Source organism: Trichinella spiralis (assembly GCF_000181795.1).
Source record: "Trichinella spiralis strain ISS 195 chromosome Unknown Scfld1085, whole genome shotgun sequence".
NCBI lineage: Eukaryota > Metazoa > Nematoda > Enoplea > Trichinellida > Trichinellidae > Trichinella > Trichinella spiralis.
In genome coordinates, this window is record NW_003528024.1 from 11,821 (window position 1) to 39,366 (window position 27,546).

The following is a 27,546-nucleotide window of genomic DNA, read 5'->3' on the forward strand; positions in this document are numbered from 1 at the left end:
TTAAGAAAATGCATGCTGTTGACAATGAGCTGCATCTCTTTTAATGGTGAAATATGTCTCTGCAGTGTAGATCAAAACAAAACAAGCTGTTCGAATCAATAACTTATCAGCTACACAGCCAAATATAAGTGACTGAACAACTAGCTATAAACAGAATAATTCTTCGTTATCAGCGACACGGGCTGTGTAAACAACAGAATATTTCAAAATTTATAGGCAAATTTGCAGGCCATTCAATTCAGCTATGCTAAATCCGCTTGCTAAAATAAGGAACTTAAATAGTGCAGAAGCTTTTTTCCATCCAGTGTAAAAATCCGGAACCGCGCGTTTGTATCAAGCAAGTATACCGAAAGCATCTTTCCACACTTTAAAATAATTCAATAAATTTCTAAAATGTGCTCAGATGGTGGGCACTGTACGAACTGGCGATTCGCATAGTGCAACCGTAAAAAGAAGAGAATATTGCTCAATTTTGATTTATTATTTTCATACAAGCGCAATTCCGACTCTTAACGTTTAGAATTAGTTTTATATAAATAGTGTTTTCAATATGGGACGTAAAACATTTTCACTTAAAATCGTTTAACGAGTCCGAGTGCTCTTAAAAATCGATTGCTATTCACACTAAAAATGATAAATCATAGAAATATAATTTCAAAAATTATCGACTAAATTTGCCAATTATTCAATGCTGAACTGAAGAAATTCATCAAAGCAAATTTTACTCATATGGATCGTTCCAGTGATACGATCGATGGCGGATAAGCGATTGAAAATGCAGAACAGAAAAAATTAAAAACAACATTTCAGTATGCAGATTTAAAATGACATAAATTAAAGTGGAATATTTGAAACAAAAATACATCCTCCACGTGTAGTTTTAAAGTTCTTTTGTTTCAATTTAATTTAGTTCAACTAAAAGCATGCTATCATCCCGTTCGGTGATCAGAAATTCATCAAATAAATCTCACGAATAAACTCTCGGATCTCGTTCATTTTTCATTTACCATTATTATTTTAACAACTAACGACAAATTAGACGAAATAGAAATGCCAAGTTTTTTTTTCTAAAAATGAAAAGCAGAACTTTTATGGGAGAACGTATAAAAAATGTATTTTTGTTTTTGTTCAGATTTCCATATGTATTATGTTAGCTGTTGGAAAGAAACGAATTTTGTGTTCTTTTTTTTTCTGCCTTATCAGATTTGATCCGTATCATAAAGTTGAAAGGAAAGTAGAAAATTGAAAGAACAACTAACTCATTTGCAATTGAAAAATGCAATAAATTATACACTGAATGCAAGGCGATAATATTGTAAGAAGAATAATTGATCACTCTGTTGAACAGTGCCACGCTTGTGGTTGTCGTAAATAAATTCAGTGTTGTGCTTGCTAACTACTGAGTAAACAAATTTCAAATTAAGCTTGCTTGAATGCAGTCACATTGCGCGTGCAATTGTTTTCTGACTGGAAAAGCTCACTAAAATAGTTCCCATTTGAAATGCTCGTTTCAAGACAGGTTCGTTTTCGTTGACACAGGAGCAGTTTGTTGGAATGGAAAAATTCCATGATCATACATACAGGCAGATATACTGTTTCAAATGAAATTCACTTATTGGAAGAATATACTGCAAGATCACCTGATCGTTGATTAGAAATTGCCTTGCACAAAATCTCAAGACATTCAATTTCGTTTCACATAAAATTGTGAATGATGATGCAATGACGCAAGGTGATGCAAATAGGCATTTCTGCATCTTCTGCAAGCATTCATTGTGCAATTGAAACTGTTCAAACTGAAAAGCTTCTTGAAATTACAATTCCCAATTTTCAGTTCACTCGCACCTTAATGACGCAAAATACTGTATTTCAGTAACAATCGACTGACGACAACTGCAAATAGAAATAGATTTCACTTAAAAGCAATCAATATTTTTTCAAAAAATTGCCTTCTCAATGGGTGGTAATATGAACAGCAGCTACAATTCCACAATTCTGTAGGTAAAGTTCCTTCTCTCCGTCTTTCTGTTGTTGATGAAAATAGCAAATAATTTATTGTTCATTAAAGAAAAAATAACACCTTTCACATTTGCATAAATCTTTTCTTGGCTCAAAATATATTTCCACTTTTATCACAATATGAATATTATCACACAAGGCAGAAAAATGAAAACACAGTGTCAAAACAACGGCAAGTGTTTTTGAAATTATTTCACTTGTATGACTTCATCATAGCTATCTAATGATTTCGAATTAAAAAAAATTAATCAATGCTTTAGATACTATTTGCAAAAGATGAGCTGACAAACACATCTGACGGCTTTCAATTTCCTTTTTAAAGATCATTTTATTTATTTCGTTAACACAAGCTCTTCCCTCTCCCGCTTCCCCCCCCCCCCAACTAACTTTAGCAAAAAAGAACAACACATCATCTGTTTTACCATTTACAGCAATTTTAAAAGCAAAAATAAAATGTCTGTCATCTTTGGAAAAAAATCGACATACGGAAGTTCAGTGGGTGGGCGTTTCAAACAGCTTCTAGTAACGATGCATAATTTCTAGTTGTTGCAAGTTGGAATTTTTCTGGAAAACTTTAATTAAAATTTAAGGCAGTGCTTAGTCATTATTTCAACATCATTACTTTGGAAAATATATACTTTAGCAAAGTGAAATGAATCTAGCATGAATGATTAATGGGAAAAGAGACGGGAAACATTTTCTTGTAGTTTATAATATCAAGATGATGGATTTTTTTTCTAAAAGTCATGAGAGATTGTCAGTTCACGTGAAATTGTTATTTTGCTCAGTAGAGCTTTACATGGAGGAAAATTATTGCACTTCCACGGAAAATGTCGATATGTCGACGTTCGTCGAGTGGTAAGTGCATGTCAGTCTGCAGATGTGATGCCGTTTCAATGAACAAATTAGCCATTGGCTGGCTATTCTCAGTCTGAAAGTTTCGATTTTGTTTATAAGCAAAAAGGAGAAGCAGGCTGAAAATTTTCAACCATCCCATAATCGATTGTCAAATTGCTATTGCGTAGCTTTATTTTCTCAGCTAACTTCAACAGCTTCAATGTAAAAAACTCACGGCATAGAAACGACTGTCGCCAAATATTTGCAAAGTGAAAAATGTTTTTAAAGAACGTTTTAAAATCTAATAATTCTTTCCTTTCAAATCTACAACACCTTCCGCACTTGGTACTGCTAGCTTTTGTTGGTAAAAAGAAATATGACCGACCGACCGACCGCCCGGTCAGACCAGCAAAGACATCATTCATATGAATACTTGTACTACCGTTTTATCTTGCAAATGAAATAGCATCATCATCATCAACGAAAGAATCTATTGTCGATTTTCCCTATTCAAACAGTTTCGTCATCTATAATAATAATAATAATAATAATAGTTGAACTGAAAGGTTAAAACTACTAATCTCTTGTTTGCTTTTCAAAGTGAAAAAGTGCCCTATTGAAATGGATGAAATAATGAAATAACAATGCCTGGTTTCCTTTTTCCGCAAACTGAAACAGATGTGTGCTGAAAAATTATGCTTTTATACAACAGTTGTTTCGCTGTCAATTTTCCATTCATCTACAAAAAAAGCTACTGTCGTAAAAAGCGTCACGTCTACCGTCTGAAAAATGGCTAAGAAACAAATGTAAGCAAATTTATTCTCAGTGAATCATTGTTGAAACAGCTTTATGAGAGAGTTTTTCAAATACGTTGATAAATAATGCATTTTCCCGACCAAAAAAGCATCATCAAAGAAATGAACAGCTCGATGACGTCACTGTGACACATTGCATGTTTGTTGGGCAAAGGATTTTTTCAACCGTGAATCGTATAAAGCTGCTGCAGATTTCGTTGCGAGATGATGCGCAGGCAGCTTGATTAGAACAGACTGCTTGCTGTGAAAAAGATTAGCTGTGTTTTGATGAAACTCTCATCCGGTAAAAAGTATAAAATACCCGAAGCCAACAGTGAATCACGAAAAAAACCCTGCCGCATAATAATTGAGTTTCAGAATAACAAGCTCGCTCTTTGAACAACAACATTCCGCGAAGCCTACTTACCACAGGTCGATATTTTAAAAAAATTTTATCGTTTATACAGGCTGCGAATATTCCTCGGCGAATATAAAGAACCAAATCATGACCGGAAAAAGTAATAAAACAAATAACGTCCCTGCTGAAGAAGAGGATGACTTAGCAACCATCCAATTCAAAACTGCCCAAGTGGTGGATGAGGTAGGTATTTTGGCAAGTGACTTTGGACAAGTGATTATGTAAAATATATTCACTCACAGTTGTTTTAGTCTCTGGAAAGTACGAGAAGAATGCTGGCAATGTGCGAAGAGGTAGACATTTCGAATTGGTGTAATTTATAATGGTAATATGAGAAATAACACGTCGAAATCGAATTTCAGAGCAAAGAAGCAGGCATCAAAACGTTGGTCATGCTGGATGATCAAGGAGGTAAGCTATCTTTCGCTTATAATAATAAATAAACAATACACAATGTGTTTCTTTCTCGCTTAATGGAAAATTGTTCTTTCCTTTTCAAATTAATTTCTAATAATAACATGAAACATCGCATATAAATACCAACTGGTCTAATAATGTATTATTGTGAAATAGAAGATTTTGAAACAAAACAAATAAAAATAATTTTAATTTAACAACAAGCAGTAGTTGAAGAAGCATGTGAAGATAAAATCTATTGTAAATGTTCAACAGTGAAGCCAAGTTGACCGCCTTATTTTCAGAGCAACTCGAAAGAACTGAACAAGGACTAGATACAATCAATGCAGATATGAAAGAAGCAGAAGAACACCTAAAGGGGATGGAAAAGTGTTGTGGTTTGTGCATACTGCCCTGCTTCAGGTAAGCACACGTCCATGAGCAAAAAGGTCCAGTTTCCTCCCGTACGCGTTTCAGCTTTTTAAGGGTGGATGATTTTGAGAAAAATCCCGAATACGCAAACACTTGGAAAAAGGACGATGACGGAGGTGTAATTAGCGATCAGCCGAGGATAACTGTCGGTGATTCAGGAGCTGTTGGCGTCAGCGGAGGCTACATAACCAGGTTTGTTCATTTCAGTTCGAAACAAAACAGCTCGTCTGCTGTAAATCTACTTGACATTAATGAGATCATAAAGTTTTCATGCATGACGCATAAAATAGAAAGCAAATGCAGAAAGTTGTCGCATAATCGTTGCCAGTGTCAGAATTTCTCACACACGTCGATCGAATTTGACAATTAGCATATTTAGGATTACGAATGACGCGCGAGAGGATGAAATGGATGAAAACATCCAACAAGTGTCAAACATGGTGGGAAATTTGAGAAACATGGCCATCGACATGGGTACTGAAATTGGAAACCAGAACAGACAGCTAGATCGCATAGAACAAAAGGTAAGTAACAATGACAACTGACGTTTCTAGGTTAAATATAAACCTCTGGCGATAAAAGCAAAAGCATATATATATATATATATATATATATATATATGTAATTGCAAAATAGAAAATTATTCTTTTCAGATTTTCATTTCTTCATTTCATTCAAGAATATATAGATAAACAGAATGTGTGTTTAAAAAAGCAGCTATAAAAATAAAAACGCTCATGTTGCAAAGACAAGTCATTATTTTCTTTTTATGAAAGCGATTCTTTACAAATCTGTTGTAATGGTTGATTCACTTATTTACACAAACAAACAAACAAACAAACAAACAAAATGAATAGCAGCAATATTGTTATTATTACTATTATTCATTATTGATGCTTGTAGGCGCTATCGAATCAAGATCGCATCAGCGCTGCCAATCAAAGAGCAACGAAAATCATTTCAAAAGTTTGAAAAAAAACACTGATCGTCATTTACGTGTTTTCCCCCAATGCTAACAATTCCGCTTGCCCAGTTCAACGTTAGATTTTTGTTTTCTTCCTGATCTCTTCGGAAAAAACTGTGAAAATGAATAAAATCGATGCTCCTTTTGGTCCCCAAAGTTCTGTTGTGCAAGAAACAACAAAATAAAATAAACAATCCTCCTTTCCTTAACATTATTACTGTACTGAAGGTTCATTTTTCTCAGAGCTTTTTCTGTCCTTCAATTGTTCAACATCAATCAATATTAGCTCATAAAAAACGTTAACAACAACCCTTTCTTTTTCTGTCTCTGACGTTCATTGATTATTGATTTGCTTGCAAGTGTTGAAAAATAAGCAATATTTGAAGCAAAGACCCTCACCTGGATGAATCTGTCAGTAATTTTTATGAGCTTATTGATTACCAGCACTGGGTTTTCTATATATGCTGATGTTATTATTGAATAAATCAAGAAATTGGCAAAGCAAAAACATCCTAATACAAAAACACCAGTAAAAATGACAACAATGAAATAATAAACACCGAATAAACGATAATAATAATTAATAAACAACACTTACCTTGCACAAAACTTGCAATCGCATTAGCCCATTAATAATCGTCATTCGCCAGAGAGCATCATAACACGCTTAATCGACATTAAAGCCACTACAACAACAATTCAGAAAACAATTGTTCATGCTGACACAGCAAACAACGTGCAGAACAAAGAAAATAAAAATAACAAATGCATCAAACTACAAAATGCTTTGTGAAACAAACCAAATAGACGCGTTATGTATCTAGTGTTTATTTCTTCCGCTAACAGTAAAAACATTTTACAAAGAACACCATATGCAGTATAATTGTTATTATCAATAGCCATATCCAGTCATGTTAATTTGAACTACAGGAAAATGATCTTGTCGACTTTTCGGTTCATCATCGCTGGATGATTCATCGTCAGCAACAGCTCCAGAGCTCTGTTTACTCAGGCCCATTTCCTCTGGCGTAAAATTTATGCGATAACTGAAAATTAACAAGCGACATTTCGTTGATCGTTCAAAAGTAATTTTATTAACAACCACAGAATAAATATACCCTTCGTGCACTTCTTTCGCTACATCTGCATCAATATCGGGCTTATGAGTAGTTGGTGCATTTTGCAAACTCTTTTCCGGTTCAACAACCGTTGGGTCGACGACTGCATCCATGTCCAATTCCGTAGTTTCTACGTAATCAATGTCCACCTAAAAAAGCATAAACTAAGTTGACCACTTTGCCATACACTCGTATTGTGCCCTATGCCCATACCGTGTACGTGTACTTGGAAAGGTAACGAACCCATTTTTCAATGTGTTCTGGATCGTCGTGCTGATCCACCGCTACAGAGCGAACGACGGTATTGCTAACGGTCGCAATTGGCATAGTGAATTCCACATCACACGTCGGTAAAAATGCTTCAGGAATCATATCAAATGAAGTCAACTGAAAACAGCAGCGAAGAAGGTGCGTTTTGTAGGCTCCTGAAAAGCCACCGCGTATTTTGGTTGTATACAGTCAAACATGCAAATGTTCACTGACTTACCGTGATGTTTTTCGGGAAGCCTGGGGATGCGCCAAACCAGTGATCTGTACACGTGTTCGTATTTTGCATCACCGATAGCGACTTCCATGATACTCGACTCCAGCTGTTGCACTATTCCAATTAGTCGATCTTTGATATTCTGAAAAATTATTACTGTATAAACGAGAAAGTTTTCATTCAACAATAATTAATTTTCATCTCACTTACTCAAAACCATTCCATTCATTCTGAAAAGAATTGACTGAAATGCTTCACAAACTTAAATTTCAACTCTGATGAATGAAATTTTTATCCACTTATAGAGCTTTAATTACGAAAAAAAACTTTCTCCATAACTATAATATTCCTCAGTCCTATTTTAGTAAATTGAAGTCAAACGATTCTTGAAGAACACTACTAGAGAGCATTGGACGTATGATAAAAAATAGCGTCACGGCACATCTAAGACCGACTGCTTATATTATACTTCACGTTAAGATTAGATCGGAAGAGGAACAAATGGAAGCTCAGAATAAAGAGCACTCACTCAATGACTTAGCAGTGGAAAAGAAAAAGAAAAATAAAAAGAACTATGTGCATAAATTAATTATTATTTCAAAAAATTGCCGTCATTCTGAATTGCACATCACCTTCACTTTGCCAGGTCGACGAAGTTTCGCATGCACAGACCCATAGCCCCAGTAGCGTTCCTCACGAAACAAATATATCCAAGCTTCCGGTATTGGAAAACGAATCTGAATATCTTCACATGGTACTTGTCGTGCTTTGCGACTTCTGAAACCTGTGACTAAGCATTCGATACGAATTTCGATCTGAAAATTAATTAATTTTTCACAATCCAAGGAAACCAAATCGAAACAACCAACCTTAGATCCAACAATTTTCATCGTAGCTCCAATACGCAACGGCAATTCGCGGTACCTCGGTGGTCGAACGCGAAAACGAAAAACTTCGAAAAAGCAAGCGTCCAATGGTTGCAAGCGTATCACATGTTCTCGTTCGTAGGTATCCTTGTCAACACATTCGTGCAGTTCGCACTGTTCTAAACGAATCCAACGATCGGTGTGCATCGGCATGATGTCCTTCCGACGAACCACCTCGAGCCCTTCGCGACGTCGATCATTCAAGCCAATCTCCACCCAAGGCATACCGCTGACAAAGGCAAGACAAAAAATCCGAACGCGTGCTTTTTGACCGCTGACCAGTCCCGTGCGATCAACATGGGCCTTGTATTCATCATAGCAGTGTACTTGCACTTCGTCTTGTTTGTAATGGACTGCTTGTACACGCTTTTCAGGCAGAGAAAACAAACAGTCCTCAACTTGGTTGACGAACGATCTCAAATCGGTGATGTCCAAGCTGGCAAATTTCATCAAATGTACACTCTGAGCAGAATGCTCCAGTGGCATGCCCAGCTTGCTGAACTGACCTTCCACTAAACGTGGAATCTGACCCGGTCTCAAACCGACCCGCTCTTTGTAAATGACGTGCTGAAGCTTGGTAGCATGAATTTTGCCAAAAGCGTCGAACTGCTGCAACAAAATTTCCGTAAGACAATAGGTCGGCTGCAAAACGAACTCTTGAAACGGAGCCGCATCGTCACGACCATGAAACACCTGAATCCGCTTGTTTTCCACCAAACGAACGAACACGGATTTCCAACAACGCTCGCCGACAAGTTTCTTCTTTATAGGGAAACGAATCATCAACTGCCATCCATCTTGACAGCGCTTCTCTTGAAATGGCAAAATTGGTTCCGAATCGTCTTCGTCAAAAAGTGGTGACGACGAGCCACTTTCATCAAGCTCGGCCACTTCACCATATTGCTGCTGCTGCTGGTTGGAAGTGCACGGCTCAGCTTTTTTGTCCGCTTGCAGGGCACGACGACAGTGCGCATCTGCATCCCTTTTGGCAGCCTCGATCAACGCTTCAGCATCTTGAACCTCGAATGGGTCCGAAGCGAACGACGCTGCAAAACCATCATCAACGGGTTGCGCAGAAAATGGATCAGTCGTTAATTGCTTGTTCTGTGATGAAGCAACTTGACTGAAGAAGCCAGATTCAGAAAGCGGAAGTTGTCCAAAAGTATTAAAAGACGTCCACTTGTACAGACCCGGAGCAGCTGGTGAAAAAGCTGGCTGTGCGGTTTGCACGTTTTCGTTTGTCATATCATTGTTGTTGGTGAAATCAACATCCGGTTTCAGTTCTGATGATACAGTTTCAGTATTTTCAGGTGGTAATTGATCACTGGTCTTAACAAACGATGACGGTGGCAACTCTGCGTATGCCGGAATATTGCGATAGAATTCAGCAGCACCGTCATCATCCCACGAAGGAAGGGCTTGATTTTCGACCATACTTGATCTGCTCGCATCAAACGAACCAACTAAAATTTCAATAAGCATCAAACATTGTTCAACAGTTATTTCATTTGCTTCTTCTTAACTGTTTCATGCAACTGTTTCAATTTATTGAACGGATTATAACTAAAATGCAGTAACAATTCATAAAGCTAACAGTACGGCTACATGATAAATAGAATGTTAGGATCTTATTCTATTTGTTGAAAAAATGAAAACAAAAAATAAGCACGAGGAAAAAATACTCAGTAAAATGCAGCTCTAATCAATCATTTCCAAATGTTCGATGTTCGCAACTGCTTTATGGCAAGGTTGAATGATACAAAATCAAGATGCAAGTGACGAATGACAATGGAATTAAGTAACATTCAAATTTTCATGCATTCAATTTCCAATTCAAAATTATTTGTAAAAAATTAATTCAGTGGAATAATTTTCCCTCAATTTCAGAAGACAGTTCTTCAATTCTCTTGGCTAAATTGGTTAATTACCGATGCAAAGTGAAAGAAAGCTTAAAAGTTTTCATCCTTCACAATAAAAAAATAATCGACATTTTACATTATAAAGAGAGAAATTACCTTATTTTCCAACTGTACACATTGTATTGTAAGCGAACAAAGGCAATTGTTATTATTATCAAGTAAATATATTTCATTTAATTCGATCATAATTATAAAGTGGTACCGCATCTGAATAGAACTAAAAATATCACCTGCTCATTCTCATTTAATTTACCATGCCTCAAAGGCAGCAATACCATTAGTAGCGTGCTGACAACATAAAACTCAAACCAATATCCCGCCCCCCCTCCTCGTGTGGACAATTCAATAAAAATAAACATGCTCATAAAGTGAAGTAGTATGTGTTTGCAAATGCCGTAATTTCAAAAAAAATTCCAAATAAAAATTACTAATTATTACTACTATTAATAACTATTTATTATATTTTTCAATCAATTGTCCATTATTTTATTAAAATTATGAAGTAAACAGAGTAAAAGACAACAATTAGCAAAATTGAAACAAATGAATTTTGAAATTATGCATCAAAAAAAATTAGGATAACCATTAGATGAAATATGAAGAGAAGTTTGCAGAAATTGAAAATCGAATTACAGATCAAAAACAGCTAGCTGAACATACCTGGACTTTCAACAGCCCTCGGAGGCGGCGGACGCGTCGGTTTCATAAGATCTCGCTGCTTTTTAATTTCCTCTTTAAGTCGCTGGTCAATTGGCTTCCAAAGTTTGTCCACATCAGCTTTGGCATTGTCAATGGAAGTCGGTTGGATTTCATTTTCACAATCGTCAACCGGCACACGCATCTCAAGCTCATACGGTTTGTCAGGAATCAATTTCAAAGCTGAACTTTTTTCCAACTCTTCCAACTTTTTCTGCGATTCTGAAACAGTCGCTTGAACTTGACGAGAAAGTTGATGAAATTTCATCCATTCCGGAGACATCAACTGTTCAGCATCTCCAGTTTCAGTTTCAGACGTAGTCGTTTCAACATTACCGATTCCACCACAATTCTTACCGCTTTCCATTGCACTTTAAATCTAAAATTATAGCAACGTTAAACAATAAAATAAATAATTTGTTACTAACAATAATAATAATGATGATGAGGCACAATATGTGCATTCAGTATAACTTAAGAAAAATTTCCACTCAAAAACGACACAATCACAATGTCGACATTACGATATTTTCTCCGAACAAAACAACAGTGAAATTTATTCACCATTTATGTGAAACAAAAAAAAAGAAACTAGCAACAGTCGACTAAGCATCAAACAATAGTTGTCAATTATTCAACATCATTATCAACAATCGAATCAAAGAGCATTTGGATTTCAATTCTTCAAGCAAAATCACATTGAAACAAAGAAAAAAATTGCAAATACATACTCCATTTCTATCACTCTGTTGAGGAATGCGGAATGGTGATAATAAAATAATACTGGAAAATAAAAATAAATCTGTCTAATAAAAATGATCTATTAATTTTTCACAGCGGGCAATTTCAAACAGCATTACAAATAGAATCTAAATTACGAATACTTTACAAGCACCGAAGCAACAAAAAAAAGAACGCTGAAGTGAATACGCACAAAGTAATGATAGAAAAAAAATACCCCGTTCAACTTACCGAACGAAAAGTTGCAGAAATTGTGAACAGAATTATAATATTTAAAAATACAGAAATTCTAGAAGAGCAAAAAAAAGATAATAATTAAAAAAATCCAATTCAAAAGTTTGCTGAGGAAGATGAAGTTATTGCGCAGTGATAAGGATATGTATTATTACGTCTACATATATATATATATATGTAGACGCTTTCGCACAAAACCACCACTTTGATGCGTGTCAGCTTTGGCAACCAAATGTAGTAGGCAAGTCTACAGCAGTGAAAAGAGTAGTAGTTAGCTGGCTTGGCAAAACGAGTGCAAATCGATTGCATAGTTCATGTGAATCGTTAATTTTCAATCGACCCAATCGCACACTGCTGCTATACAACAGCTTAATAAGCTGCACACTTTAGCAGTCTGAATTGAAGCATACAAGCATCGATACTTGCTTCTGCTAGAAGACAAAATAGATGCAAATTCTGATAGACGATCAAAATCGTTTTCGATCAATCTAACGAACGCCAACTAAATCACAGCTTAAAGCCGAACGTTCGGTCGTTCTGCTAAACATTATCGATCATCTCCGTCTTTCAAATCATTGCTCTCAGCGTTCAATAATCGACAATTTAAATAAAACGCCCAACTAAATCCAAATCCACCTTCACTGCTTTGCAATGAATTTTTACAACACGTTTTTGTTCGCAATAAAAATTAAAAATTATTCTTTTTTAATTGTAATGCAATACAAGTGTTTATATACAAGTTAAATGAAGGCAAGCAATGACAACAGTGAAAAACGATCCATTTTAAATAAATGCATTAAACTTTTTTACTTTCAAACAACATGACGAGATTTTATTGTCAACTTCAACTAACATACCCACATTCATGTATATAATAATAATAATAATATTTAAATTAAAAAATGCATCAACATACCATTAACTTTTAGATATGTGATATAAAACTGTATATAGATAAATATACAATGGTTACTTATTGCACCGAGTCCTTTAGTTAAATAATTGTGCAGGTATAATGTTAAATAATTGAATCTTCTTCTTATTCTTATTGGAAAACTTGAGACAATTAAGAACAATCAAAAGCTTCACAAAAGCCCATCAATAATATCCAATAAAAAATCAATCATAAACTGTTTAACAGAACATTACTTTGACTATTAACTGCTATTAAATATCAATTGTATAATTAAAATGCTATCATATCAATGATCATAAATCAACCAGTTTATCTGTTTTGAATAAAGATTAATGCAACAAATTAAAAAACATGAAACATTAAAAAATAAACAAGTTACAGAAAATCTTGCTGTATTTCAATTTCAGTATGCAAGTGGAATTTTGTTGATTTGATAACGCGCTGGCTATTCATCGTAATTACATTTGAATTACAGTTTAAGCCCCCGGAGTAACCTCAAACACTTTCCATCAAAATCACATTAAAATCAGAATACAACACAAGAGAGCTGCTTTACGAGCTTCACGAAACAGAACTTTTACCATTCCAATAACAAGCAAAAGTCGAACATCATCCGCATAATTGAACTAAACTTTACGCTTATTCACTTTATTTATGTTGTTTTATTTAAAATCAGTTTAATTACAGACATCAAAGACACGTCTGTGCATGTACAACATGGCAACGTAAAAATCATAATTGCACACTGTACATTATATCATTGCAAAGTGATACAAAGGCAAACATAATTTGCATAACGTTTACAGTACTCTACTGCGGTCGATTAAGCTGTGCGTGTGAAAAATGTTTTCATCAAATTTGCACACTTTTTGCACGTATTGGAAAAATAGAATGTGACTGTATTTTTTGCACATAAATGCGCAATTACAACAATGCTTTCATTCAATACAACTGAACAAACATTCAATTGTGCATGTGCGTACGTGTGTGACGATGTGATACAGTGGCCGAGCGATTGATCATCAAAACCGAATATAGCTTAAAATCATCCATTCAACAGTAAATATGAAACGACAAGAAGTCAAATGAGAATAAATGAATGAGAAAAATCAAACAACAGCCAAATAATCCTTAACCTATATTGTAGCACTTCAGTAGAATTGATAAATTTTGTGTTTGTTCGATACTTCATAAATCACCCGACAGCTTTTGAATAACCAACAACAGCAACAACAACATAGACACCAAAAGCAGAAATGTTTTACAAAATTGTAACATCATTCATGAGAAATTTCTTCTTTTTTTCTTCAGCTAATGAATCCTGCTACTAAGCTGTATTTGTTCCATTATGATGGCAGTGTTGAAAACTCACTGATGTGTTGTTGTTCATAATGTATATTTGACTTTATTACTACTGACAATCTGTCAAAGTAAACATTGTAACAATAGCCATTCAGTCACATTATATTCATTGCATTAGCAGCCCGAGTGCATCGGTACGAATATATATTTATTTATACGCAGAAATAAACAGCTAGTGTTAGCAATATTTAAACGATTATTAGTATCAAAGTAGTATTCATCACACTAAAATTATAATAAAGCAGCTGCTATACGTGCTCGTTAGGCGAAAATTTGTTGCACTTAATACAACTTCAAAATTATCATAATTATATTGTGAAGCTATTTATTTTTAAAAATACAAACTAACTGCACATTTATTATCACTGGAAAATGATCCGTTTTTAATGAGGCTTTTATCAGCAAGCTTAGAATAAATGAAAGTGAAATTGTACATCCCGAACAACAAATAGATCAATAATGTTTAATAAACCAACAAACCGCGCAAATTTATTTTGGGAAAAAATTCAACAATAATGACAAGCTCTACTACGTGCTATGATTGATTTATGGTCTACCAGACATGAAAAACCAAAACAACAACATTTCGATTAGATTAAATTAAATTAAATTAAAAAGCACTCTTCTTAATAATGGGACAATTGAGATGGTAGAATTTCAAATCGAAACCAACTTTATCAAAGCTATGCGCATTTCATATTAAAATTTGTCGATTTATGGAAATCAATTCTGATCGAAACAATCTTATTAATGTTGACAAATTAGAAAAACAACATCCAAGAGCCGTGTGAGCTTTTGATCAAGCAGAAGCGAGCTTTCACTCTTCGACACAGTCAATTTTCCAATCACTGCAGTGCACAAATCTATCTCATTTACACAATGCAAAAAAGAACGTTTTCACTTCATGCAAAAAGCATATTAATTAACTTAATTCCGATCATTGATCTGATCAAGTGAAATATTAAAAATAATTAATATATTTAAAAATCATTTGTCAAGAAAATGAAACGATGTTTTTTTCTTTGAACTTTAAAATGTTAATAATAATCAGAATAAAATTCAAATTACCACAAATATCACGGCATTGATTTTTAAATTTAATTTTTCACTATTTTTGCCATTTTCTTTTAATTTTATATTCTATTAACTTTTGTTGCAACGTCATCGCATACAACAATTCATTAAAAACCTTTTCCTTCTATTTTGCTATTATTTGCTAGAAATTGTTTTAATAAAAGCATGATTGATTACAACAGCAACAACAATTTTATAAATAATATTATAAACAAATATCAAACAAAGCACCAGTTGTCCAGGAAATAAATTGAATTACAAAAAACAAAATATTCTATATCAAAACTGAGATGATTTTTGTAAATCAGTAATGAGCATTAAATTTACGACAACTATAAAATGTTCCAATATTTTGTTGTTTCCGTATTATTGCAATTATTTATTGCTTTGACCGCGACTATTACGAGTGATATGAAAAGAAAACCTGATTTTCATCAGTCAAACAGTAAATACTGTAAAAAAGAGTTTATACATGTATAATAACTGAGCTATGCAAATTAGTTTCACTTAGAATTTACTTCAAATGTCAAATTGGTCAAACATCATTTGATCATATGAATGAATGATTTCTGAATAAAATAAACGTGAAAAATATTGTTTTTCTGAGATTAAATATTTTGAAATGCAATTTCTACAGTAGACTGAGAACATCATAAACACAACAAACAAAATTGTGAATGCTGCCTGATTGAATTTGTCACAAACTAGCAAAAATGTATAAAATTTAGCAACAATTTCATGCTTTGAAAAAGGAAAAAAATAAATAAACAAATAAAAACTGAACAACCAACTACAATCAATGTAAGCGCGTACACACGCAATGCAAGTTACAACTGTACGGAAAATGGTGCAAAGTGTAATCAATTGTGAAAAGTCAACAGTGAGATTGATATTTGATAAACAGCCGAAGCTTATTCTGATGGACCATTATTATTATTATTATTATTATTATTATTGCCAATTATACAAATACTGGTTTAGATGATGCTATTTGTTCGCTTGGGTCGGCTTCTTTGAAAACAAGCGAGTTAAAAGCAGTTTTCAATAAAATGATCAACCTGGTTTATGATCATCACCGATCAATGTGATCACTATTGGTACAAAACTGAAAATCATAAAATGAAAAAAATGCGCTTTTTTCCCCCAAATACTACTCTCTGCTTGACAAACAATCAGCCTGAGCAGAGGTTAATTTCGACATTTAGACGACAATACTAGCTAGAACTGTAAAAAGCTCTGTTTAACGAGTTTTGCAATTTGTATTTATTGCTTGGAAAAATTGAATTACTAGACAATCGCATTCTGAAGCTGAAACGTTCAGCGTTGCTTGTGCTAAAAGCTTTTGTTTATACTAATGACAGGTGCAAACATAACTGCCATCGACATCGTCACACAACGCTGACAACGCTAACTGCCAACTATAACCAGTCGTGTGAGCTGTGTTGCTGTAATAAGGCAGAAAGCAGCAGTTGAAATATACAATCACTGCGAACTGCAGCAAAAGCAGGCGTTCAGCAGCAGCTAATGTGAGCTATATATATATATATATATATATATATATATATATATCATTGATCATTTTGAAACAAAAAAAATTATTGGTGCTTTTCTAATATTTGTTTTTCTTTATTGCCTTGATTAGATCCTCTGAAAAGAATGAACACGCAAGAGTTGCTGAAACGTCGTTGGGTACCTTATGCATTGCTCGCTTTCGCCGCGCTTGTCATACTGATCATCCTATTAGCCGTCTATGTACCATCTGGAACCCAAGTGCCCGAACTAGAACAGATTGACGAACAAGTGCGTGTCGACTGCCACCCGGATCCAAATCCTACTGAAGATGCGTGCCACAGACGTGGATGCGTTTGGCTGTTGGCCACAGGAAACTGGTCTGCACCTTCTTGCTATTATCCCACATCATTTGGCTATGCAGTGACTTCTGAACAGCCGGGTCTGTTGACTCTCACAAGAAGGGAAATCCTCGGCGAAGTGAACCCGCTAAGCAAGCCAGTCAAGCAGTTGCAAGTGCAGTATGAATTTTTCAACGATCAAATCGTTCACGTCAAAATCACCGACGCAACAGCGGCGAGATACGAGGTCCCTGTGCCGCTCTGGCCGAAAGGCAAACCCCAAGCTCAGATATCGTCCAATCGGTTACAGTTTGTCGTTCTTGGAAATCACCCTACGTTCGCTTTCGCCATTCACGACCAACAACGAACCCTGTTCAATACAAGCATCGGTGGCTTGGTCTATGCCGACCAATTTTTGCAAATAGCCACCTATTTGAGCTCGTGGAATCTTTACGGATTTGGCGAAAATTTGCACACAAATCTCAAACACGATCTCAGCACGTTCCGCACGTGGCCCATGTTTTCCCGAGACCAACCACCCGTCGCGGATCCACCGACCGCTGGCAATCTGTACGGTGTGCATCCGTTCTACATGCAAATGAACGACGACGGCTCCAGCCACGGTGTGCTGTTTTTCAACAGCGGCGCTCAAGAATACACCACTGGACCAGGTCCTTCGCTGGTTTACCGCACAATTGGCGGCATATTGGACATGTACTTTTTTGTCGGTCCACAGCCTGGTCAGGTGATTCAACAATATCAAACGTTGATCGGCTATCCAGCAATGCCGGCCTACTGGTCACTGGGCTTCCAGTTGTGCCGCTACGGCTATCACAACACGTCCGAAGTGGAAGAGCTGGTGAAAAGAATGCGAGCGCTAGAAATACCCCAAGATGTACAATACGTGGACATTGATTATATGGACAAAAACAAAGATTTCACCATTGATTCGAAAAATTTCAAAGATTTGCCCGAACTGGTAGATAAAACCAAAGAGAACGGATTGCGGTGGATTTTCATTCTCGATCCGGCAATCAACGTAGCCAGTGAACAATATCCGGCCTTCCACCAAGGCAAACAGTCGAACGTGTTCGTCACATGGCCGGATGAGAAATACGTCCCCCCGTTGAACGCCAATTACACTACCACAGTTGGCACAAAAATCATGCTCGGAACCGTGTGGCCGTTCGACAACGTCGCCTTTCCGGATTTTCTGAATCCCAAAACTCACTCGTGGTGGAAACAGCAAATTGTCACTTTTCACAACGTTCTCAACTTTGACGGCATTTGGATTGGTAAGTAATTTTATCATGAACAAAACATTCCCTCTTTTCTTGAAAGTTAAAAATTGTTTCGCAATGTGAATCATGCAGCTCAACTTTACAAGAGAAATAACATCTTGGACAAATACAGTCGTAGTGCATTCTTCAGAAAGTAACAAACTGTTTGTTTGCACAAATAGCGAGACGTTCGTTTTCCATAAAAGAAACAAATGCTCATTGAAATTGATATTTGCACAACGTCAGATGGACACGTGATAAGAATGCAAAAAGGCTCGCTATTTTAATATTTCAATAACTGTTTCTGTTATGATTGTATTCAGCGTGCAACAAAAATTGCATTCAAAATTGATGATGATAAACTGTACAAATTTGATAATTTCACGCATCAGTGCAGCACAGCGTATTTCATGCAGCCAGTTTTCTGATGATACGTTACTGCCCAAATTTTGCCCGTTTTCCAATGATAAATAGTCCACAACTGTTGATCATTTCATTTAATTATTACCTATTTTTGCCCAATAATAATAATAATAATGTTCTTTTTGCTTCAATAATTCTGCATCACAAAGGTGGCAATGATCACGCATACAATTTCATTAATGATCAACTACAAGAAATCACGCACGCACTATGAGAACATTGATAAATTTCCATTTCGAGATAACGAGTTTTTATGTAAATATAATATTTATCATCCCCACCTATGCTCAGCTTCGAGGTGTGTACATTAGATTAGGAGTTAATTTGAAATATTTATTTTATTGAAAAAAGTATGTTCCGAAATATGATGAGAAAAATACTAATTTATTTCCACACAAACATTATTGAAAACAAAGCAAATTTTATCAGAAGAAATGACGAATTCGTTTCAAACAATTCCCCACCCCAAATAGTAATTCCATTCTTTGTTGTGTTTAAATTATTCATTTCTCTCTACTATCTCTACTGATATCCTCCCATTCAGAGATGAGACAATACAAGCTGCAATCTACAAGCGTCCTGCGCTGTTTTTTTGTAGACAGATAGTAAATAAAACATAATTATTATGATTATTATTACACTTCCATAATGATTCGTTTCATTTCATAAATTGTTACTTTTTCAAACAGATATGAACGAGCCAGCAAATTTTGGTACTAACGAAGATACACCATGGTATGTGATTGATCCAAATTTGAAGCACTTGCAACAGTTAAGATGTCCAAACAACACCTACGACACACCACCGTACGCTACACAAGCGGCTTATTATTGGAAAACGACGCTGAACGATAAGACAATCTGCATGATTGGAGAGCACAGCGATGGCGTGAAAAAGTATCGTCATTATGACGTGCACAGCTTGTACGGTTGGAGTGAAACAAAACCAACGATCGAAGCTGTTCAAAAAGCAACAGGCAAACGTGGCGTGGTAATTACACGCTCCACATTTCCAACAAGTGGTCAATTTTCTGGACACTGGTTGGGTGACAATTTTTCGAAATGGGCTGACTTGGCGGCCAGCATTATCGGCATTCTGGAGTTCAACATGTTCGGTATACCATACGTCGGTGCCGATATATGCGGCTTTGAAGAAGATGCCGATGAGGAAATGTGCGCACGTTGGCAACAGCTAGGCGCTTTTTATCCCTTCAGTCGCAATCACAATGGTAAAAATAGACGAAGCCAAGATCCTACCCAATGGCAGTCAGTTGCTGAAGCAACGAAAGCGTCACTGAAATTACGCTATTACTTTCTACCATACTTGTATACACTGTTTTACAAAGCACACACCAAAGGTGAAACCGTAGTCAGGCCGTTGTTCTTCGAATTTCCAAACGATCCAAACACGCATCACATTGACAAACAATTCCTCTGGGGTCCGGCTGTGCTCATAACACCGGTACTACAAGCAGGCGTCGTTCACACCGAAGCCTATTTTCCCACCGCTCAATGGTACAACGTCTACGAGGCGGAAATTGCCGGCGCCTTACAACAACCCGGTCGCGTGACTATTTCATCGCCGAGATACGGCTGTGTGCCGGTACACGTCCGAGGTGGTTACATCCTTCCCCGGCAAAAGCCGGCTTTGAACACTCGCGACAGTCGAACCAATCCGTTGGATTTGCTGATCACAGTCGACAAAAACAACAGCACCAGCGTTGGAGAGTTGTTCTGGGACAGCGGCGAGTCGATCATGATCAACGAAAGCAATTCCTATTTTTTCCACATACAATACATCGTTCGACCTACCAATGCCAAGATTCAAATGACCGTAAAACATGCCCCGCATGCGGACTATTTGGACACAATCGCCCTGCCCACACTGGATCGGATAGAAATATTCGGTGCCGAACACAGCGTGGATTTGAAAGCCGAAATCAACCTCGACGGCATGCCCATCTCGTTAACCGATTCAAATGTTCAATTCAACGTCAACTTGAAAAAGTTGATCATACAGAAAGACAATTTCTGGGATTTGAAAAATTCAACCGCAGGCCAGATCAGAACACTGTCATGGCAACACAAGTTACGCTGATTACTTTGGTAACAAAAACGAAACACCAAAATTTTACACTTTCACACTAAACAAAGCTGAACACCCTAAAGACACCTTAAAGATTGCCGAATACTACACACACACACACACACACATACCCACGCACACAAGCACGCACGCACGCACGCAAAATATCATTATTACGATCACTATCGAATGCAAATATCGACACTCAACCATCGGCAATTGTTGTTATTACATTTGAAATCGTTCAATGGAAATTTTAAACAAAAGTCTATTTTACGCAGAAAAATTACAATTCAAATAAACTGGTTATCACTGTGGTTTTTCAACGCAGAACATTCTATTCAAAGCTGAGCAGATACCGAAAAAAGAAGTTGCCGGGAAAATTTAAAAAAGAGAAAATTTTTTCCAATTTATACAGAGAAGTAAATAAAAAAAAGAAAATAAAAATTCCACTTACCGATGGCAAAAACGAGCAAACATGACTAGTCCACCAAACCGCACGACACTTTCATTAACACTGAAATTATTCAATTACAGTATCTTAAAAGAATATCACGTTCATATTGCTAAAAATTGAATTACCTCCTTTTGAATTTTTCTTAACTTGAAAATCACTTTTTGTACTTATTCACTCAAAATGATGCACTATAACAGTGTGAAAACATATTTTAATAGGAAAAACAAAGCTTCTGTTCATATTTAACTGATAATTTTTTTCAAATTACTTGTACAAAAAGCATCATCATCACACACGATCATTTTTGAAGGAAGAACATTTTACTTCCAGTAATTAATTATATTTATAAAAGAGATCACAGTAAATGCTGAAAAGCATCGTTGGAATCGGTTTCCTGGTTGGAGTTTCCGCCTTCAATTAAAAATGAATCTGTCATGGCAAAAGGATCGTCTGACCAATCAAACTGCTGCTGAAAAGCATCAAACGATATTGGAAAATTCAGACTGTTGTCCAAAGACATCGAAATGTCCGTCGCAACTGCACCGTGGTTATTATCCTTTTCATCAATGGCTTTGTCGATCAAAACAAATTTCGATTCACCCGACGATTCATTAGCAACGTCGTCGTGAACCGTGTTCTGCTTCTCTGCCTTCGACTCTTCAATTTCGGGTAGTGTTTCTGCATCATTATTGGTCATTTCGGTAACAACTGCGCTAGAACAACTTTGTGCCGACGACGGCTTTTTCAGGCTACTCTGAGCATTCAACTTATTGAACGAAGAATTCAGCAAATTATACACCGACATAAGTACAGGAGATGACAACTTTCCTTTCGGTTTTGGAGCCCTTTGTTCAGTGGATCTTTAAAATGAAATGAACAATAATTTGGAAAATTAATAAAATTAAATCACAAACTGTCCCCCTGTACATATTACATGCCTGGATGTAATACCTGGATGATTTGTCGTCTTCTTCATTAGATGTTTTACGCATATTGCTTTTTGCCCTTTTCAGCACCAATTTACAATCGTCAATAATTTTGGATTCGTATTTCACTGATAAAATGCTGCTGTCCTGCGCTGTTTCTCCACTGTCACTCGAACACTGCTGCTGTTGCTCTGCATTCACACTGTCACTGGACGCTGTAGACCGAACTCCACTTGTCTGAGAGCTAGAAATACACAGATTTCTACTTCTGAACTATTCGACTTAAACAAGCTTGCTAAGTTACAGCTGATAGATATTAAAGAAACAAAAAGTGCTGTTCGAATGTAAGTAACAGTTGTATAAAACATAAATAAATAATCTTAAGAAATCAAAACAACAATTACCTGACTGATAATGGACATTTCTGCGAAGAGTTCACTTCATTATCAAAAAAAGTGTTGTTTGAAGACAACGCTGAATGACCAGCATGGTCCTGAGTACCTGAGAAAACGTTACTGCATGTTACTGGAGCAGCTGATGCATAGTGCTCACAATGGAATCTGAAAAAAAAACTCTACACTAGATATTTTGATACTGTTTTAAAGCTAAACATATTACTTAGTAGATGAACGTGATGAGGTAGTGAAAGTAGAAGAGTTGCCACACCGATTGCCATGCTTATCCGTGGAAGATTGCTCGGAAGAATTTTTATTCGACGAAGCGGCAGAATTTGTTCGAACATCAGAAGATAATTCACTACAAATTCGATTTCTAAGTAAACTATGAAACTTCTTACAATTTTTTTAAATTAACAAAGTTGTATTTGCAAAAATCAAAATTTCAATAAAAATCTGTTTGCTATTTTGATTTACCTGCATGTACTGTCGGCACCTCCATATTCCCTTTCAGAATTTCCGTTCAGCTTCAATGTTGAGCACTGAGCAATATTATTATTGTTTCTACCATCAGAACCAGTGACAGACATTTCTTCTTCGTCAGGAAACAGTGCATCCCTTAAAGAAAAAGTAATATAATTCAAAACAAAAAAATCAGCCCCCCAAAAAGAAATATATATATATATATATATATTCCATTTTTCTTTCTCTCTTACGCTGGTACAAAATGACGATCCACCACTTCGACTGAACGATTGGATAATTTCCTCCTTTCCGCAACGACAGTGTACAACGATTTCATAAAAGTTGAACCGGCGTTTAAGCGCTTGTAATCGCCCAAAAGACTATTAATACGTTCAGTGTGCTTTTCATGATAATCTATGAACTTAGGCTTTCCTAAAATTACAAGTTATTACAACAATTCGGTGAGTTAAAAATAGAAAAGAAAAAAAAATATATATATAAAATTCACTTCTCCGTTTACTACTAGTAGTACAGTTGCTGTTGGTTTTGCTGTTGCTACTGCTGCTAGTAGTAGGTTGGCCGCTTGGCAACTTATTGCTGTTAGAATGATTTGGTTTTCTTTTTCTTGATACCACCGACTCAGTCCAGGTTCTTGCACTGTTGGGATAAAAACGCGAGTAGATATTTGCATCGCCAGATTGGCTTGAGCTTTTCAACGAAACAGATGATCTCAAATTATACCTCTTCGATTGTCGATCACTGCTAGAGGCGACATCTGAAATTTGACTGCTTTGATCCAAAGTGCAAACTTCAGTTAAACAGTCGCTTGACAATGACGTATCAGTGGTAGACGGATTTTTCAACTTCGAACATGTAAATACGTTTTCCAAATTAGCATCAGCCCTCTCATCGAGCTGATCAACCTCCAGTAATTCGTCACCGCATACAGTAGTAGAATGGTCTTGCTCACAGACAACACTGTGCGCTTCTGTGCAATTTGCACTGAACACTGGAAATTCCCCTTTCGTATTACTAACTTCAACGCCAACTTTTTCAACAGTGCTACCAGTTTCACCACCCGTAAACGATATATCTACACTTTGTTCGTCGGCGTTGCAATTCGACTGTTTAAAATCCTCTGGAATAGTACTGGCAGAATCTGTTCGATCCTCAGACAAGTCAACAATCTGTGCAGTGTGCTTTTGGACGTGTGTTCGTTCACCAAAACCACTATTCACCTCAGCAAATGCACTAGCTGTAAGATCAGCTATATCACAACTATTTCCAGCAACTGCAGATGTGGCAACTGTTTCTGTTTCTGGGCAAATAGCTTCGTATTCTAAAATATGGTCAGCGATCCATTTACTCTGTCCAGTCTGCTTTTCAAAATCAGAACAGGACTTGTCGACGACATCCGTACTCGTTGACGTTGATTTAACTATTAGTGATTTCGCAAAAGTTTCGACCGTATTCAAAAACTTTTCCGTATTTTCATCAAAGGAAGAATTGGCTGCCGTGTCCAACTGTTCAGAATGGGAAGATTCTGCAACGGCAGAGGATAAAAATTTCGATTCCAAAACATCCACATATTCTGGAAGCAAATCGGATGCATCAAAGCGAGGAGTTACTGGCTAAAAATAAAACTTTATTATCAAACAAAAAAATCTACCAAAAATTCACATTATTCAAAATACTCACATCACCGATGAGAACTGCTTCAGAATTGTACTGCAACTCTGCTAATTCTCCATCACGAGCAACAGAAGATATTAAATTATCACATAAATTGCCACTTTCATCAAGTGGATATGGACACTAAAAATATTCACAAATCCGTAATTACTCCATTTTAAAAATCAAACTACCACTTCAATCATAATTAAATAAATAACACAATACACTGCAATACAAACAGATACTGGAACTATCTGATGATCATAACATACTGTCACCTCTGTCACTGCACAATTGCAATTCATAAAAGGAGATGCTCTAAATGATGAAAATACAAAACTTCATAAAATTTTACCAAATATGAAATATAAAGATGACAGAAAGCACAATCAAGCTAAACATTTTTTTTCAATAATACGAAAATTATCTGTATTGTTACTACCTTTAAATCATCCAGCAGTTAATTTAATTACAATGATTTCGGACATTCAAATTAAATTCTAAATTTTTATTCAAACATTCAACTAAACATTGAAGCTCTACACCATTTGACGCCACGCAGATAACATTCATAAGAGTATTTATTTTTCGAATAATAACCACAACTACCACTGCTAAATATAAATATTATATAATAAGAAATATACTGCATGCTCCAATGAATTTATAAAAAATTAAAAAGTGAAGACTTCAATTTCAAAATAACTTCAACTTGATCAATTTATATTAACTATAAGCAATGAAATGAATCTACTACATAAACAAATTTACATAATATTTGAACAGAGATTTTATCACTGAATGAAAGCATACATCAGTTGAACGATAGCTAGATAATAGGCAGAAAAATCTGCTGAGTACAATGACAAAAACTTTAGTGTAAATTTCTCATTTCAGTTAAACTTTTCTTTTCTTTCAAAAACAATTATTATCAGTCAATCTGCATAAAAATATAGCCTTGTTAAAATTAAAAAAAAAGTTAGTTACCTGCATAACTTGAATGATCAGAAAACTAAATTTAAATAATGTTTTAAGACTATTTAAAAGGTAAAAGATAAAAGTTAACATGTCAGATTATATGATTAAAAAAAGTCTACCAAGTTACACCAAAATACCTGCAAGTTAACACACATCCAAAGAATCTGACTGTTGTTTTCAAATGGTCTTAGCGGTTTTACTTCGGAAACCAAACCTTTTGAACGACAAACAGGACAAAAGGTCGCATTCATTTTCAATTCCTGAAACAGTTTACATATATGCTACTACAAAGTAAACGATTCGAATACTATACCTTTGTCAGAAAACCATTAAACAACCGGCAAGCTTGTCGTACCCAATTATTTAGTGGTAACTGACCCATCGGCAACAGCTTCGACGAAAGCGCTTACAGCTGGAAATGTCTGTAAGATCATTATTCAATACTTTTGTTAGAAAAATTTAAATATCAAAAGTAAAGAAAGCGATCATCATTATGAAACTCATGCTCTCATCGTAAAATAACACCACTTTCGGAACAACAACAACAATAGTAAGAAAATTACCGTATCAATGACAATCAAGTTCAATTCTTTACGATTTCAGTAAATTTTCTTTTATCTGCAAATGCACTGTTGACAAAACAGTCTATTTTATTTAAAAAAACATTAAAATTTATTTTTATTTTTTTAATTTTTATATTTTTATAATTTTTAACACTTGTGAAAAGAAAAAGCAGATTAAGTTTCCAATCAAAATTAATCAACTGAAATTCTACAGCTCTGATTTGTTTGCAGCTTTGTTATATTGTAAATCTGCACATTTCACATCTTTTGAAATATTTTATTAATTATCAAATACTACGTAGCGAGAAACAGTAATTGTGCAATTGGGTTTTTTGAAAAAACAAACATGAATGATTTCATAATGTAAAACTCAATTTTTTATCATCTGATTTGTTACGCTTGACAATTAATGAATAAGAAAAGCTATGAGCTTGAAAATAATTGGAAATTTTTTTTTCAGAAAAGTTTATTCTTGTTCACATTTGAATGATAAAATTTGCAAGGTTGCAGTAGCGTGTCTTCATTGTCTTTAAAATGAATTGTGTTTTCCAAGTGAATGAATAGCAAGAATTAAATTAGTCAATCTATTGATCTGGCTGTAAAACTTTTTATTATTATCTCAGAAGTAAGTAATTGCTTAGATTTGTTTCTAAAAACTAATATCCCATATTTCCGCCGGTTTTACATTGACAATTCTCCAGCGATCAGATCGTTAATTTTTCAAAGAAAAATCAGCACACATCACATTCGCTTGCTTTTGAACATTGTTGAAATTATCTCTCACAACGCGGTAACAGACTGCTGAATTATTCATGCTATTGCACTTTGTATTCAATGTCATTGTTTTATTATTCAAAGATACACTTCTCAATGTCTCTCACGACCATCAAAGTGCCATAGTTGGGTGTAATTACGAAGTAAATACTTTTGAACTAGATAGAAAACAGCCTTATTTGCAATCAGTCAAAAGCAGTAAACTACACGATACATGTATGCATAATTAAATCAAACACTGACAATAAATAACTCATTCTATTTGGATAGCTAATAATGAATATGAAACATTTTAAATGAAAAGAAGAAAAAGATACTACTACTAACTAACAACAACTAGGGCTT

The 27,546-nt window shown here is 35.4% G+C and overlaps 7 protein-coding genes across 7 annotated transcripts; 2 read left to right on the forward strand and 5 right to left on the reverse strand.

Moving 5' to 3' along the window:
• Tsp_10809 (7 transmembrane receptor) lies at positions 1 to 1,757 on the reverse strand. The gene is made up of 2 exons (XM_003370152.1): positions 1,641 to 1,757; positions 1 to 144 (listed from the first exon to the last, which is right to left on the reverse strand). Exons 1-2 carry the CDS (start codon positions 1,755 to 1,757, stop codon positions 1 to 3), a joined length of 261 nt encoding a protein of 86 aa, XP_003370200.1.
• Positions 1,758 to 2,538: 781 nt separating this feature from the next.
• Positions 2,539 to 2,932, reverse strand: Tsp_10810 (7 transmembrane receptor). Its single transcript, XM_003370153.1, has 2 exons — positions 2,819 to 2,932; positions 2,539 to 2,583 (listed from the first exon to the last, which is right to left on the reverse strand). The coding sequence occupies exons 1-2, from the start codon at positions 2,930 to 2,932 to the stop codon at positions 2,539 to 2,541; spliced, it is 159 nt and encodes a 52-aa protein (XP_003370201.1).
• A 1,183-nt stretch (positions 2,933 to 4,115) lies between these two features.
• On the forward strand, positions 4,116 to 5,868 carry Tsp_10811 (synaptosomal-associated protein 25). The gene is made up of 7 exons (XM_003370154.1): positions 4,116 to 4,251; positions 4,320 to 4,361; positions 4,431 to 4,479; positions 4,770 to 4,887; positions 4,951 to 5,088; positions 5,276 to 5,420; positions 5,800 to 5,868. The coding sequence occupies exons 1-7, from the start codon at positions 4,156 to 4,158 to the stop codon at positions 5,866 to 5,868; spliced, it is 657 nt and encodes a 218-aa protein (XP_003370202.1). The 5' UTR covers positions 4,116 to 4,155.
• Positions 5,869 to 5,908: 40 nt separating this feature from the next.
• Positions 5,909 to 11,370, reverse strand: Tsp_10812 (protein stoned-B). The gene is made up of 9 exons (XM_003370155.1): positions 10,968 to 11,370; positions 8,332 to 9,851; positions 8,095 to 8,277; positions 7,466 to 7,604; positions 7,192 to 7,403; positions 6,979 to 7,127; positions 6,789 to 6,906; positions 6,171 to 6,259; positions 5,909 to 6,116 (listed from the first exon to the last, which is right to left on the reverse strand). The coding sequence occupies exons 1-9, from the start codon at positions 11,368 to 11,370 to the stop codon at positions 5,909 to 5,911; spliced, it is 3,021 nt and encodes a 1,006-aa protein (XP_003370203.1).
• Positions 11,371 to 17,398: 6,028 nt separating this feature from the next.
• Tsp_10813 (conserved hypothetical protein) lies at positions 17,399 to 18,492 on the reverse strand. Its single transcript, XM_003370156.1, has 4 exons — positions 18,171 to 18,492; positions 17,946 to 18,057; positions 17,512 to 17,917; positions 17,399 to 17,464 (listed from the first exon to the last, which is right to left on the reverse strand). Exons 1-4 carry the CDS (start codon positions 18,490 to 18,492, stop codon positions 17,399 to 17,401), a joined length of 906 nt encoding a protein of 301 aa, XP_003370204.1.
• A 1,082-nt stretch (positions 18,493 to 19,574) lies between these two features.
• Tsp_10814 (alpha-glucosidase) lies at positions 19,575 to 20,981 on the forward strand. Its single transcript, XM_003370157.1, has one exon. The coding sequence runs from the start codon at positions 19,575 to 19,577 to the stop codon at positions 20,979 to 20,981; it is 1,407 nt and encodes a 468-aa protein (XP_003370205.1).
• Positions 20,982 to 21,781: 800 nt separating this feature from the next.
• Tsp_10815 (hypothetical protein) lies at positions 21,782 to 26,115 on the reverse strand. Its single transcript, XM_003370158.1, has 9 exons — positions 26,002 to 26,115; positions 24,911 to 25,027; positions 23,721 to 24,843; positions 23,464 to 23,644; positions 23,225 to 23,365; positions 22,971 to 23,108; positions 22,757 to 22,912; positions 22,378 to 22,596; positions 21,782 to 22,286 (listed from the first exon to the last, which is right to left on the reverse strand). Exons 1-9 carry the CDS (start codon positions 26,113 to 26,115, stop codon positions 21,782 to 21,784), a joined length of 2,694 nt encoding a protein of 897 aa, XP_003370206.1.
• Positions 26,116 to 27,546: the final 1,431 nt, after the last annotated feature.

Excerpts from the sequence above, each read along its gene's own strand:
- Tsp_10813 (XM_003370156.1), bottom strand. The coding sequence starts at position 18,492 with ATGATAAAATTACTTACCAATCCAAATGCCGTCAAAGTTGAGAACGTT. Across the intron at positions 18,058-18,170 it reads ACCGCAATCCGTTCTCTTTG|CGCTCGCATTCTTTTCACCA; the intron begins GTTTTATCTACC and ends GGGTATTTCTAG. Across the intron at positions 17,465-17,511 it reads ATGGCGAAAGCGAACGTAGG|CTTGGGGTTTGCCTTTCGGC; the intron begins GTGATTTCCAAG and ends ACGATATCTGAG.
- Tsp_10814 (XM_003370157.1), top strand. The coding sequence starts at position 19,575 with ATGAACGAGCCAGCAAATTTTGGTACTAACGAAGATACACCATGGTAT.
- Tsp_10812 (XM_003370155.1), bottom strand. The coding sequence starts at position 11,370 with ATGGAAAGCGGTAAGAATTGTGGTGGAATCGGTAATGTTGAAACGACT. Across the intron at positions 6,907-6,978 it reads GCGAAAGAAGTGCACGAAGG|TTATCGCATAAATTTTACGC; the intron begins GTATATTTATTC and ends GTTAATTTTCAG. Across the intron at positions 6,117-6,170 it reads CAGAGACAGAAAAAGAAAGG|GACAGAAAAAGCTCTGAGAA; the intron begins GTTGTTGTTAAC and ends GAACAATTGAAG.
- Tsp_10810 (XM_003370153.1), bottom strand. The coding sequence starts at position 2,932 with ATGGCTAATTTGTTCATTGAAACGGCATCACATCTGCAGACTGACATG. Across the intron at positions 2,584-2,818 it reads GTGCAATAATTTTCCTCCAT|AAAAATTCCAACTTGCAACA; the intron begins GTAAAGCTCTAC and ends AAAGTTTTCCAG.
- Tsp_10815 (XM_003370158.1), bottom strand. The coding sequence starts at position 26,115 with ATGAATGCGACCTTTTGTCCTGTTTGTCGTTCAAAAGGTTTGGTTTCC. Across the intron at positions 24,844-24,910 it reads AAGCAGTTCTCATCGGTGAT|CCAGTAACTCCTCGCTTTGA; the intron begins GTGAGTATTTTG and ends TTTTATTTTTAG. Across the intron at positions 22,913-22,970 it reads TCATCACGTTCATCTACTAA|ATTCCATTGTGAGCACTATG; the intron begins GTAATATGTTTA and ends TTTTTTTTTCAG.
- Tsp_10811 (XM_003370154.1), top strand. The coding sequence starts at position 4,156 with ATGACCGGAAAAAGTAATAAAACAAATAACGTCCCTGCTGAAGAAGAG. Across the intron at positions 4,362-4,430 it reads TGCTGGCAATGTGCGAAGAG|AGCAAAGAAGCAGGCATCAA; the intron begins GTAGACATTTCG and ends ATCGAATTTCAG. Across the intron at positions 5,089-5,275 it reads AGCGGAGGCTACATAACCAG|GATTACGAATGACGCGCGAG; the intron begins GTTTGTTCATTT and ends TAGCATATTTAG.
- Tsp_10809 (XM_003370152.1), bottom strand. The coding sequence starts at position 1,757 with ATGCAGAAATGCCTATTTGCATCACCTTGCGTCATTGCATCATCATTC. Across the intron at positions 145-1,640 it reads AATTTCTAATCAACGATCAG|CTAGTTGTTCAGTCACTTAT; the intron begins GTGATCTTGCAG and ends TTCTGTTTATAG.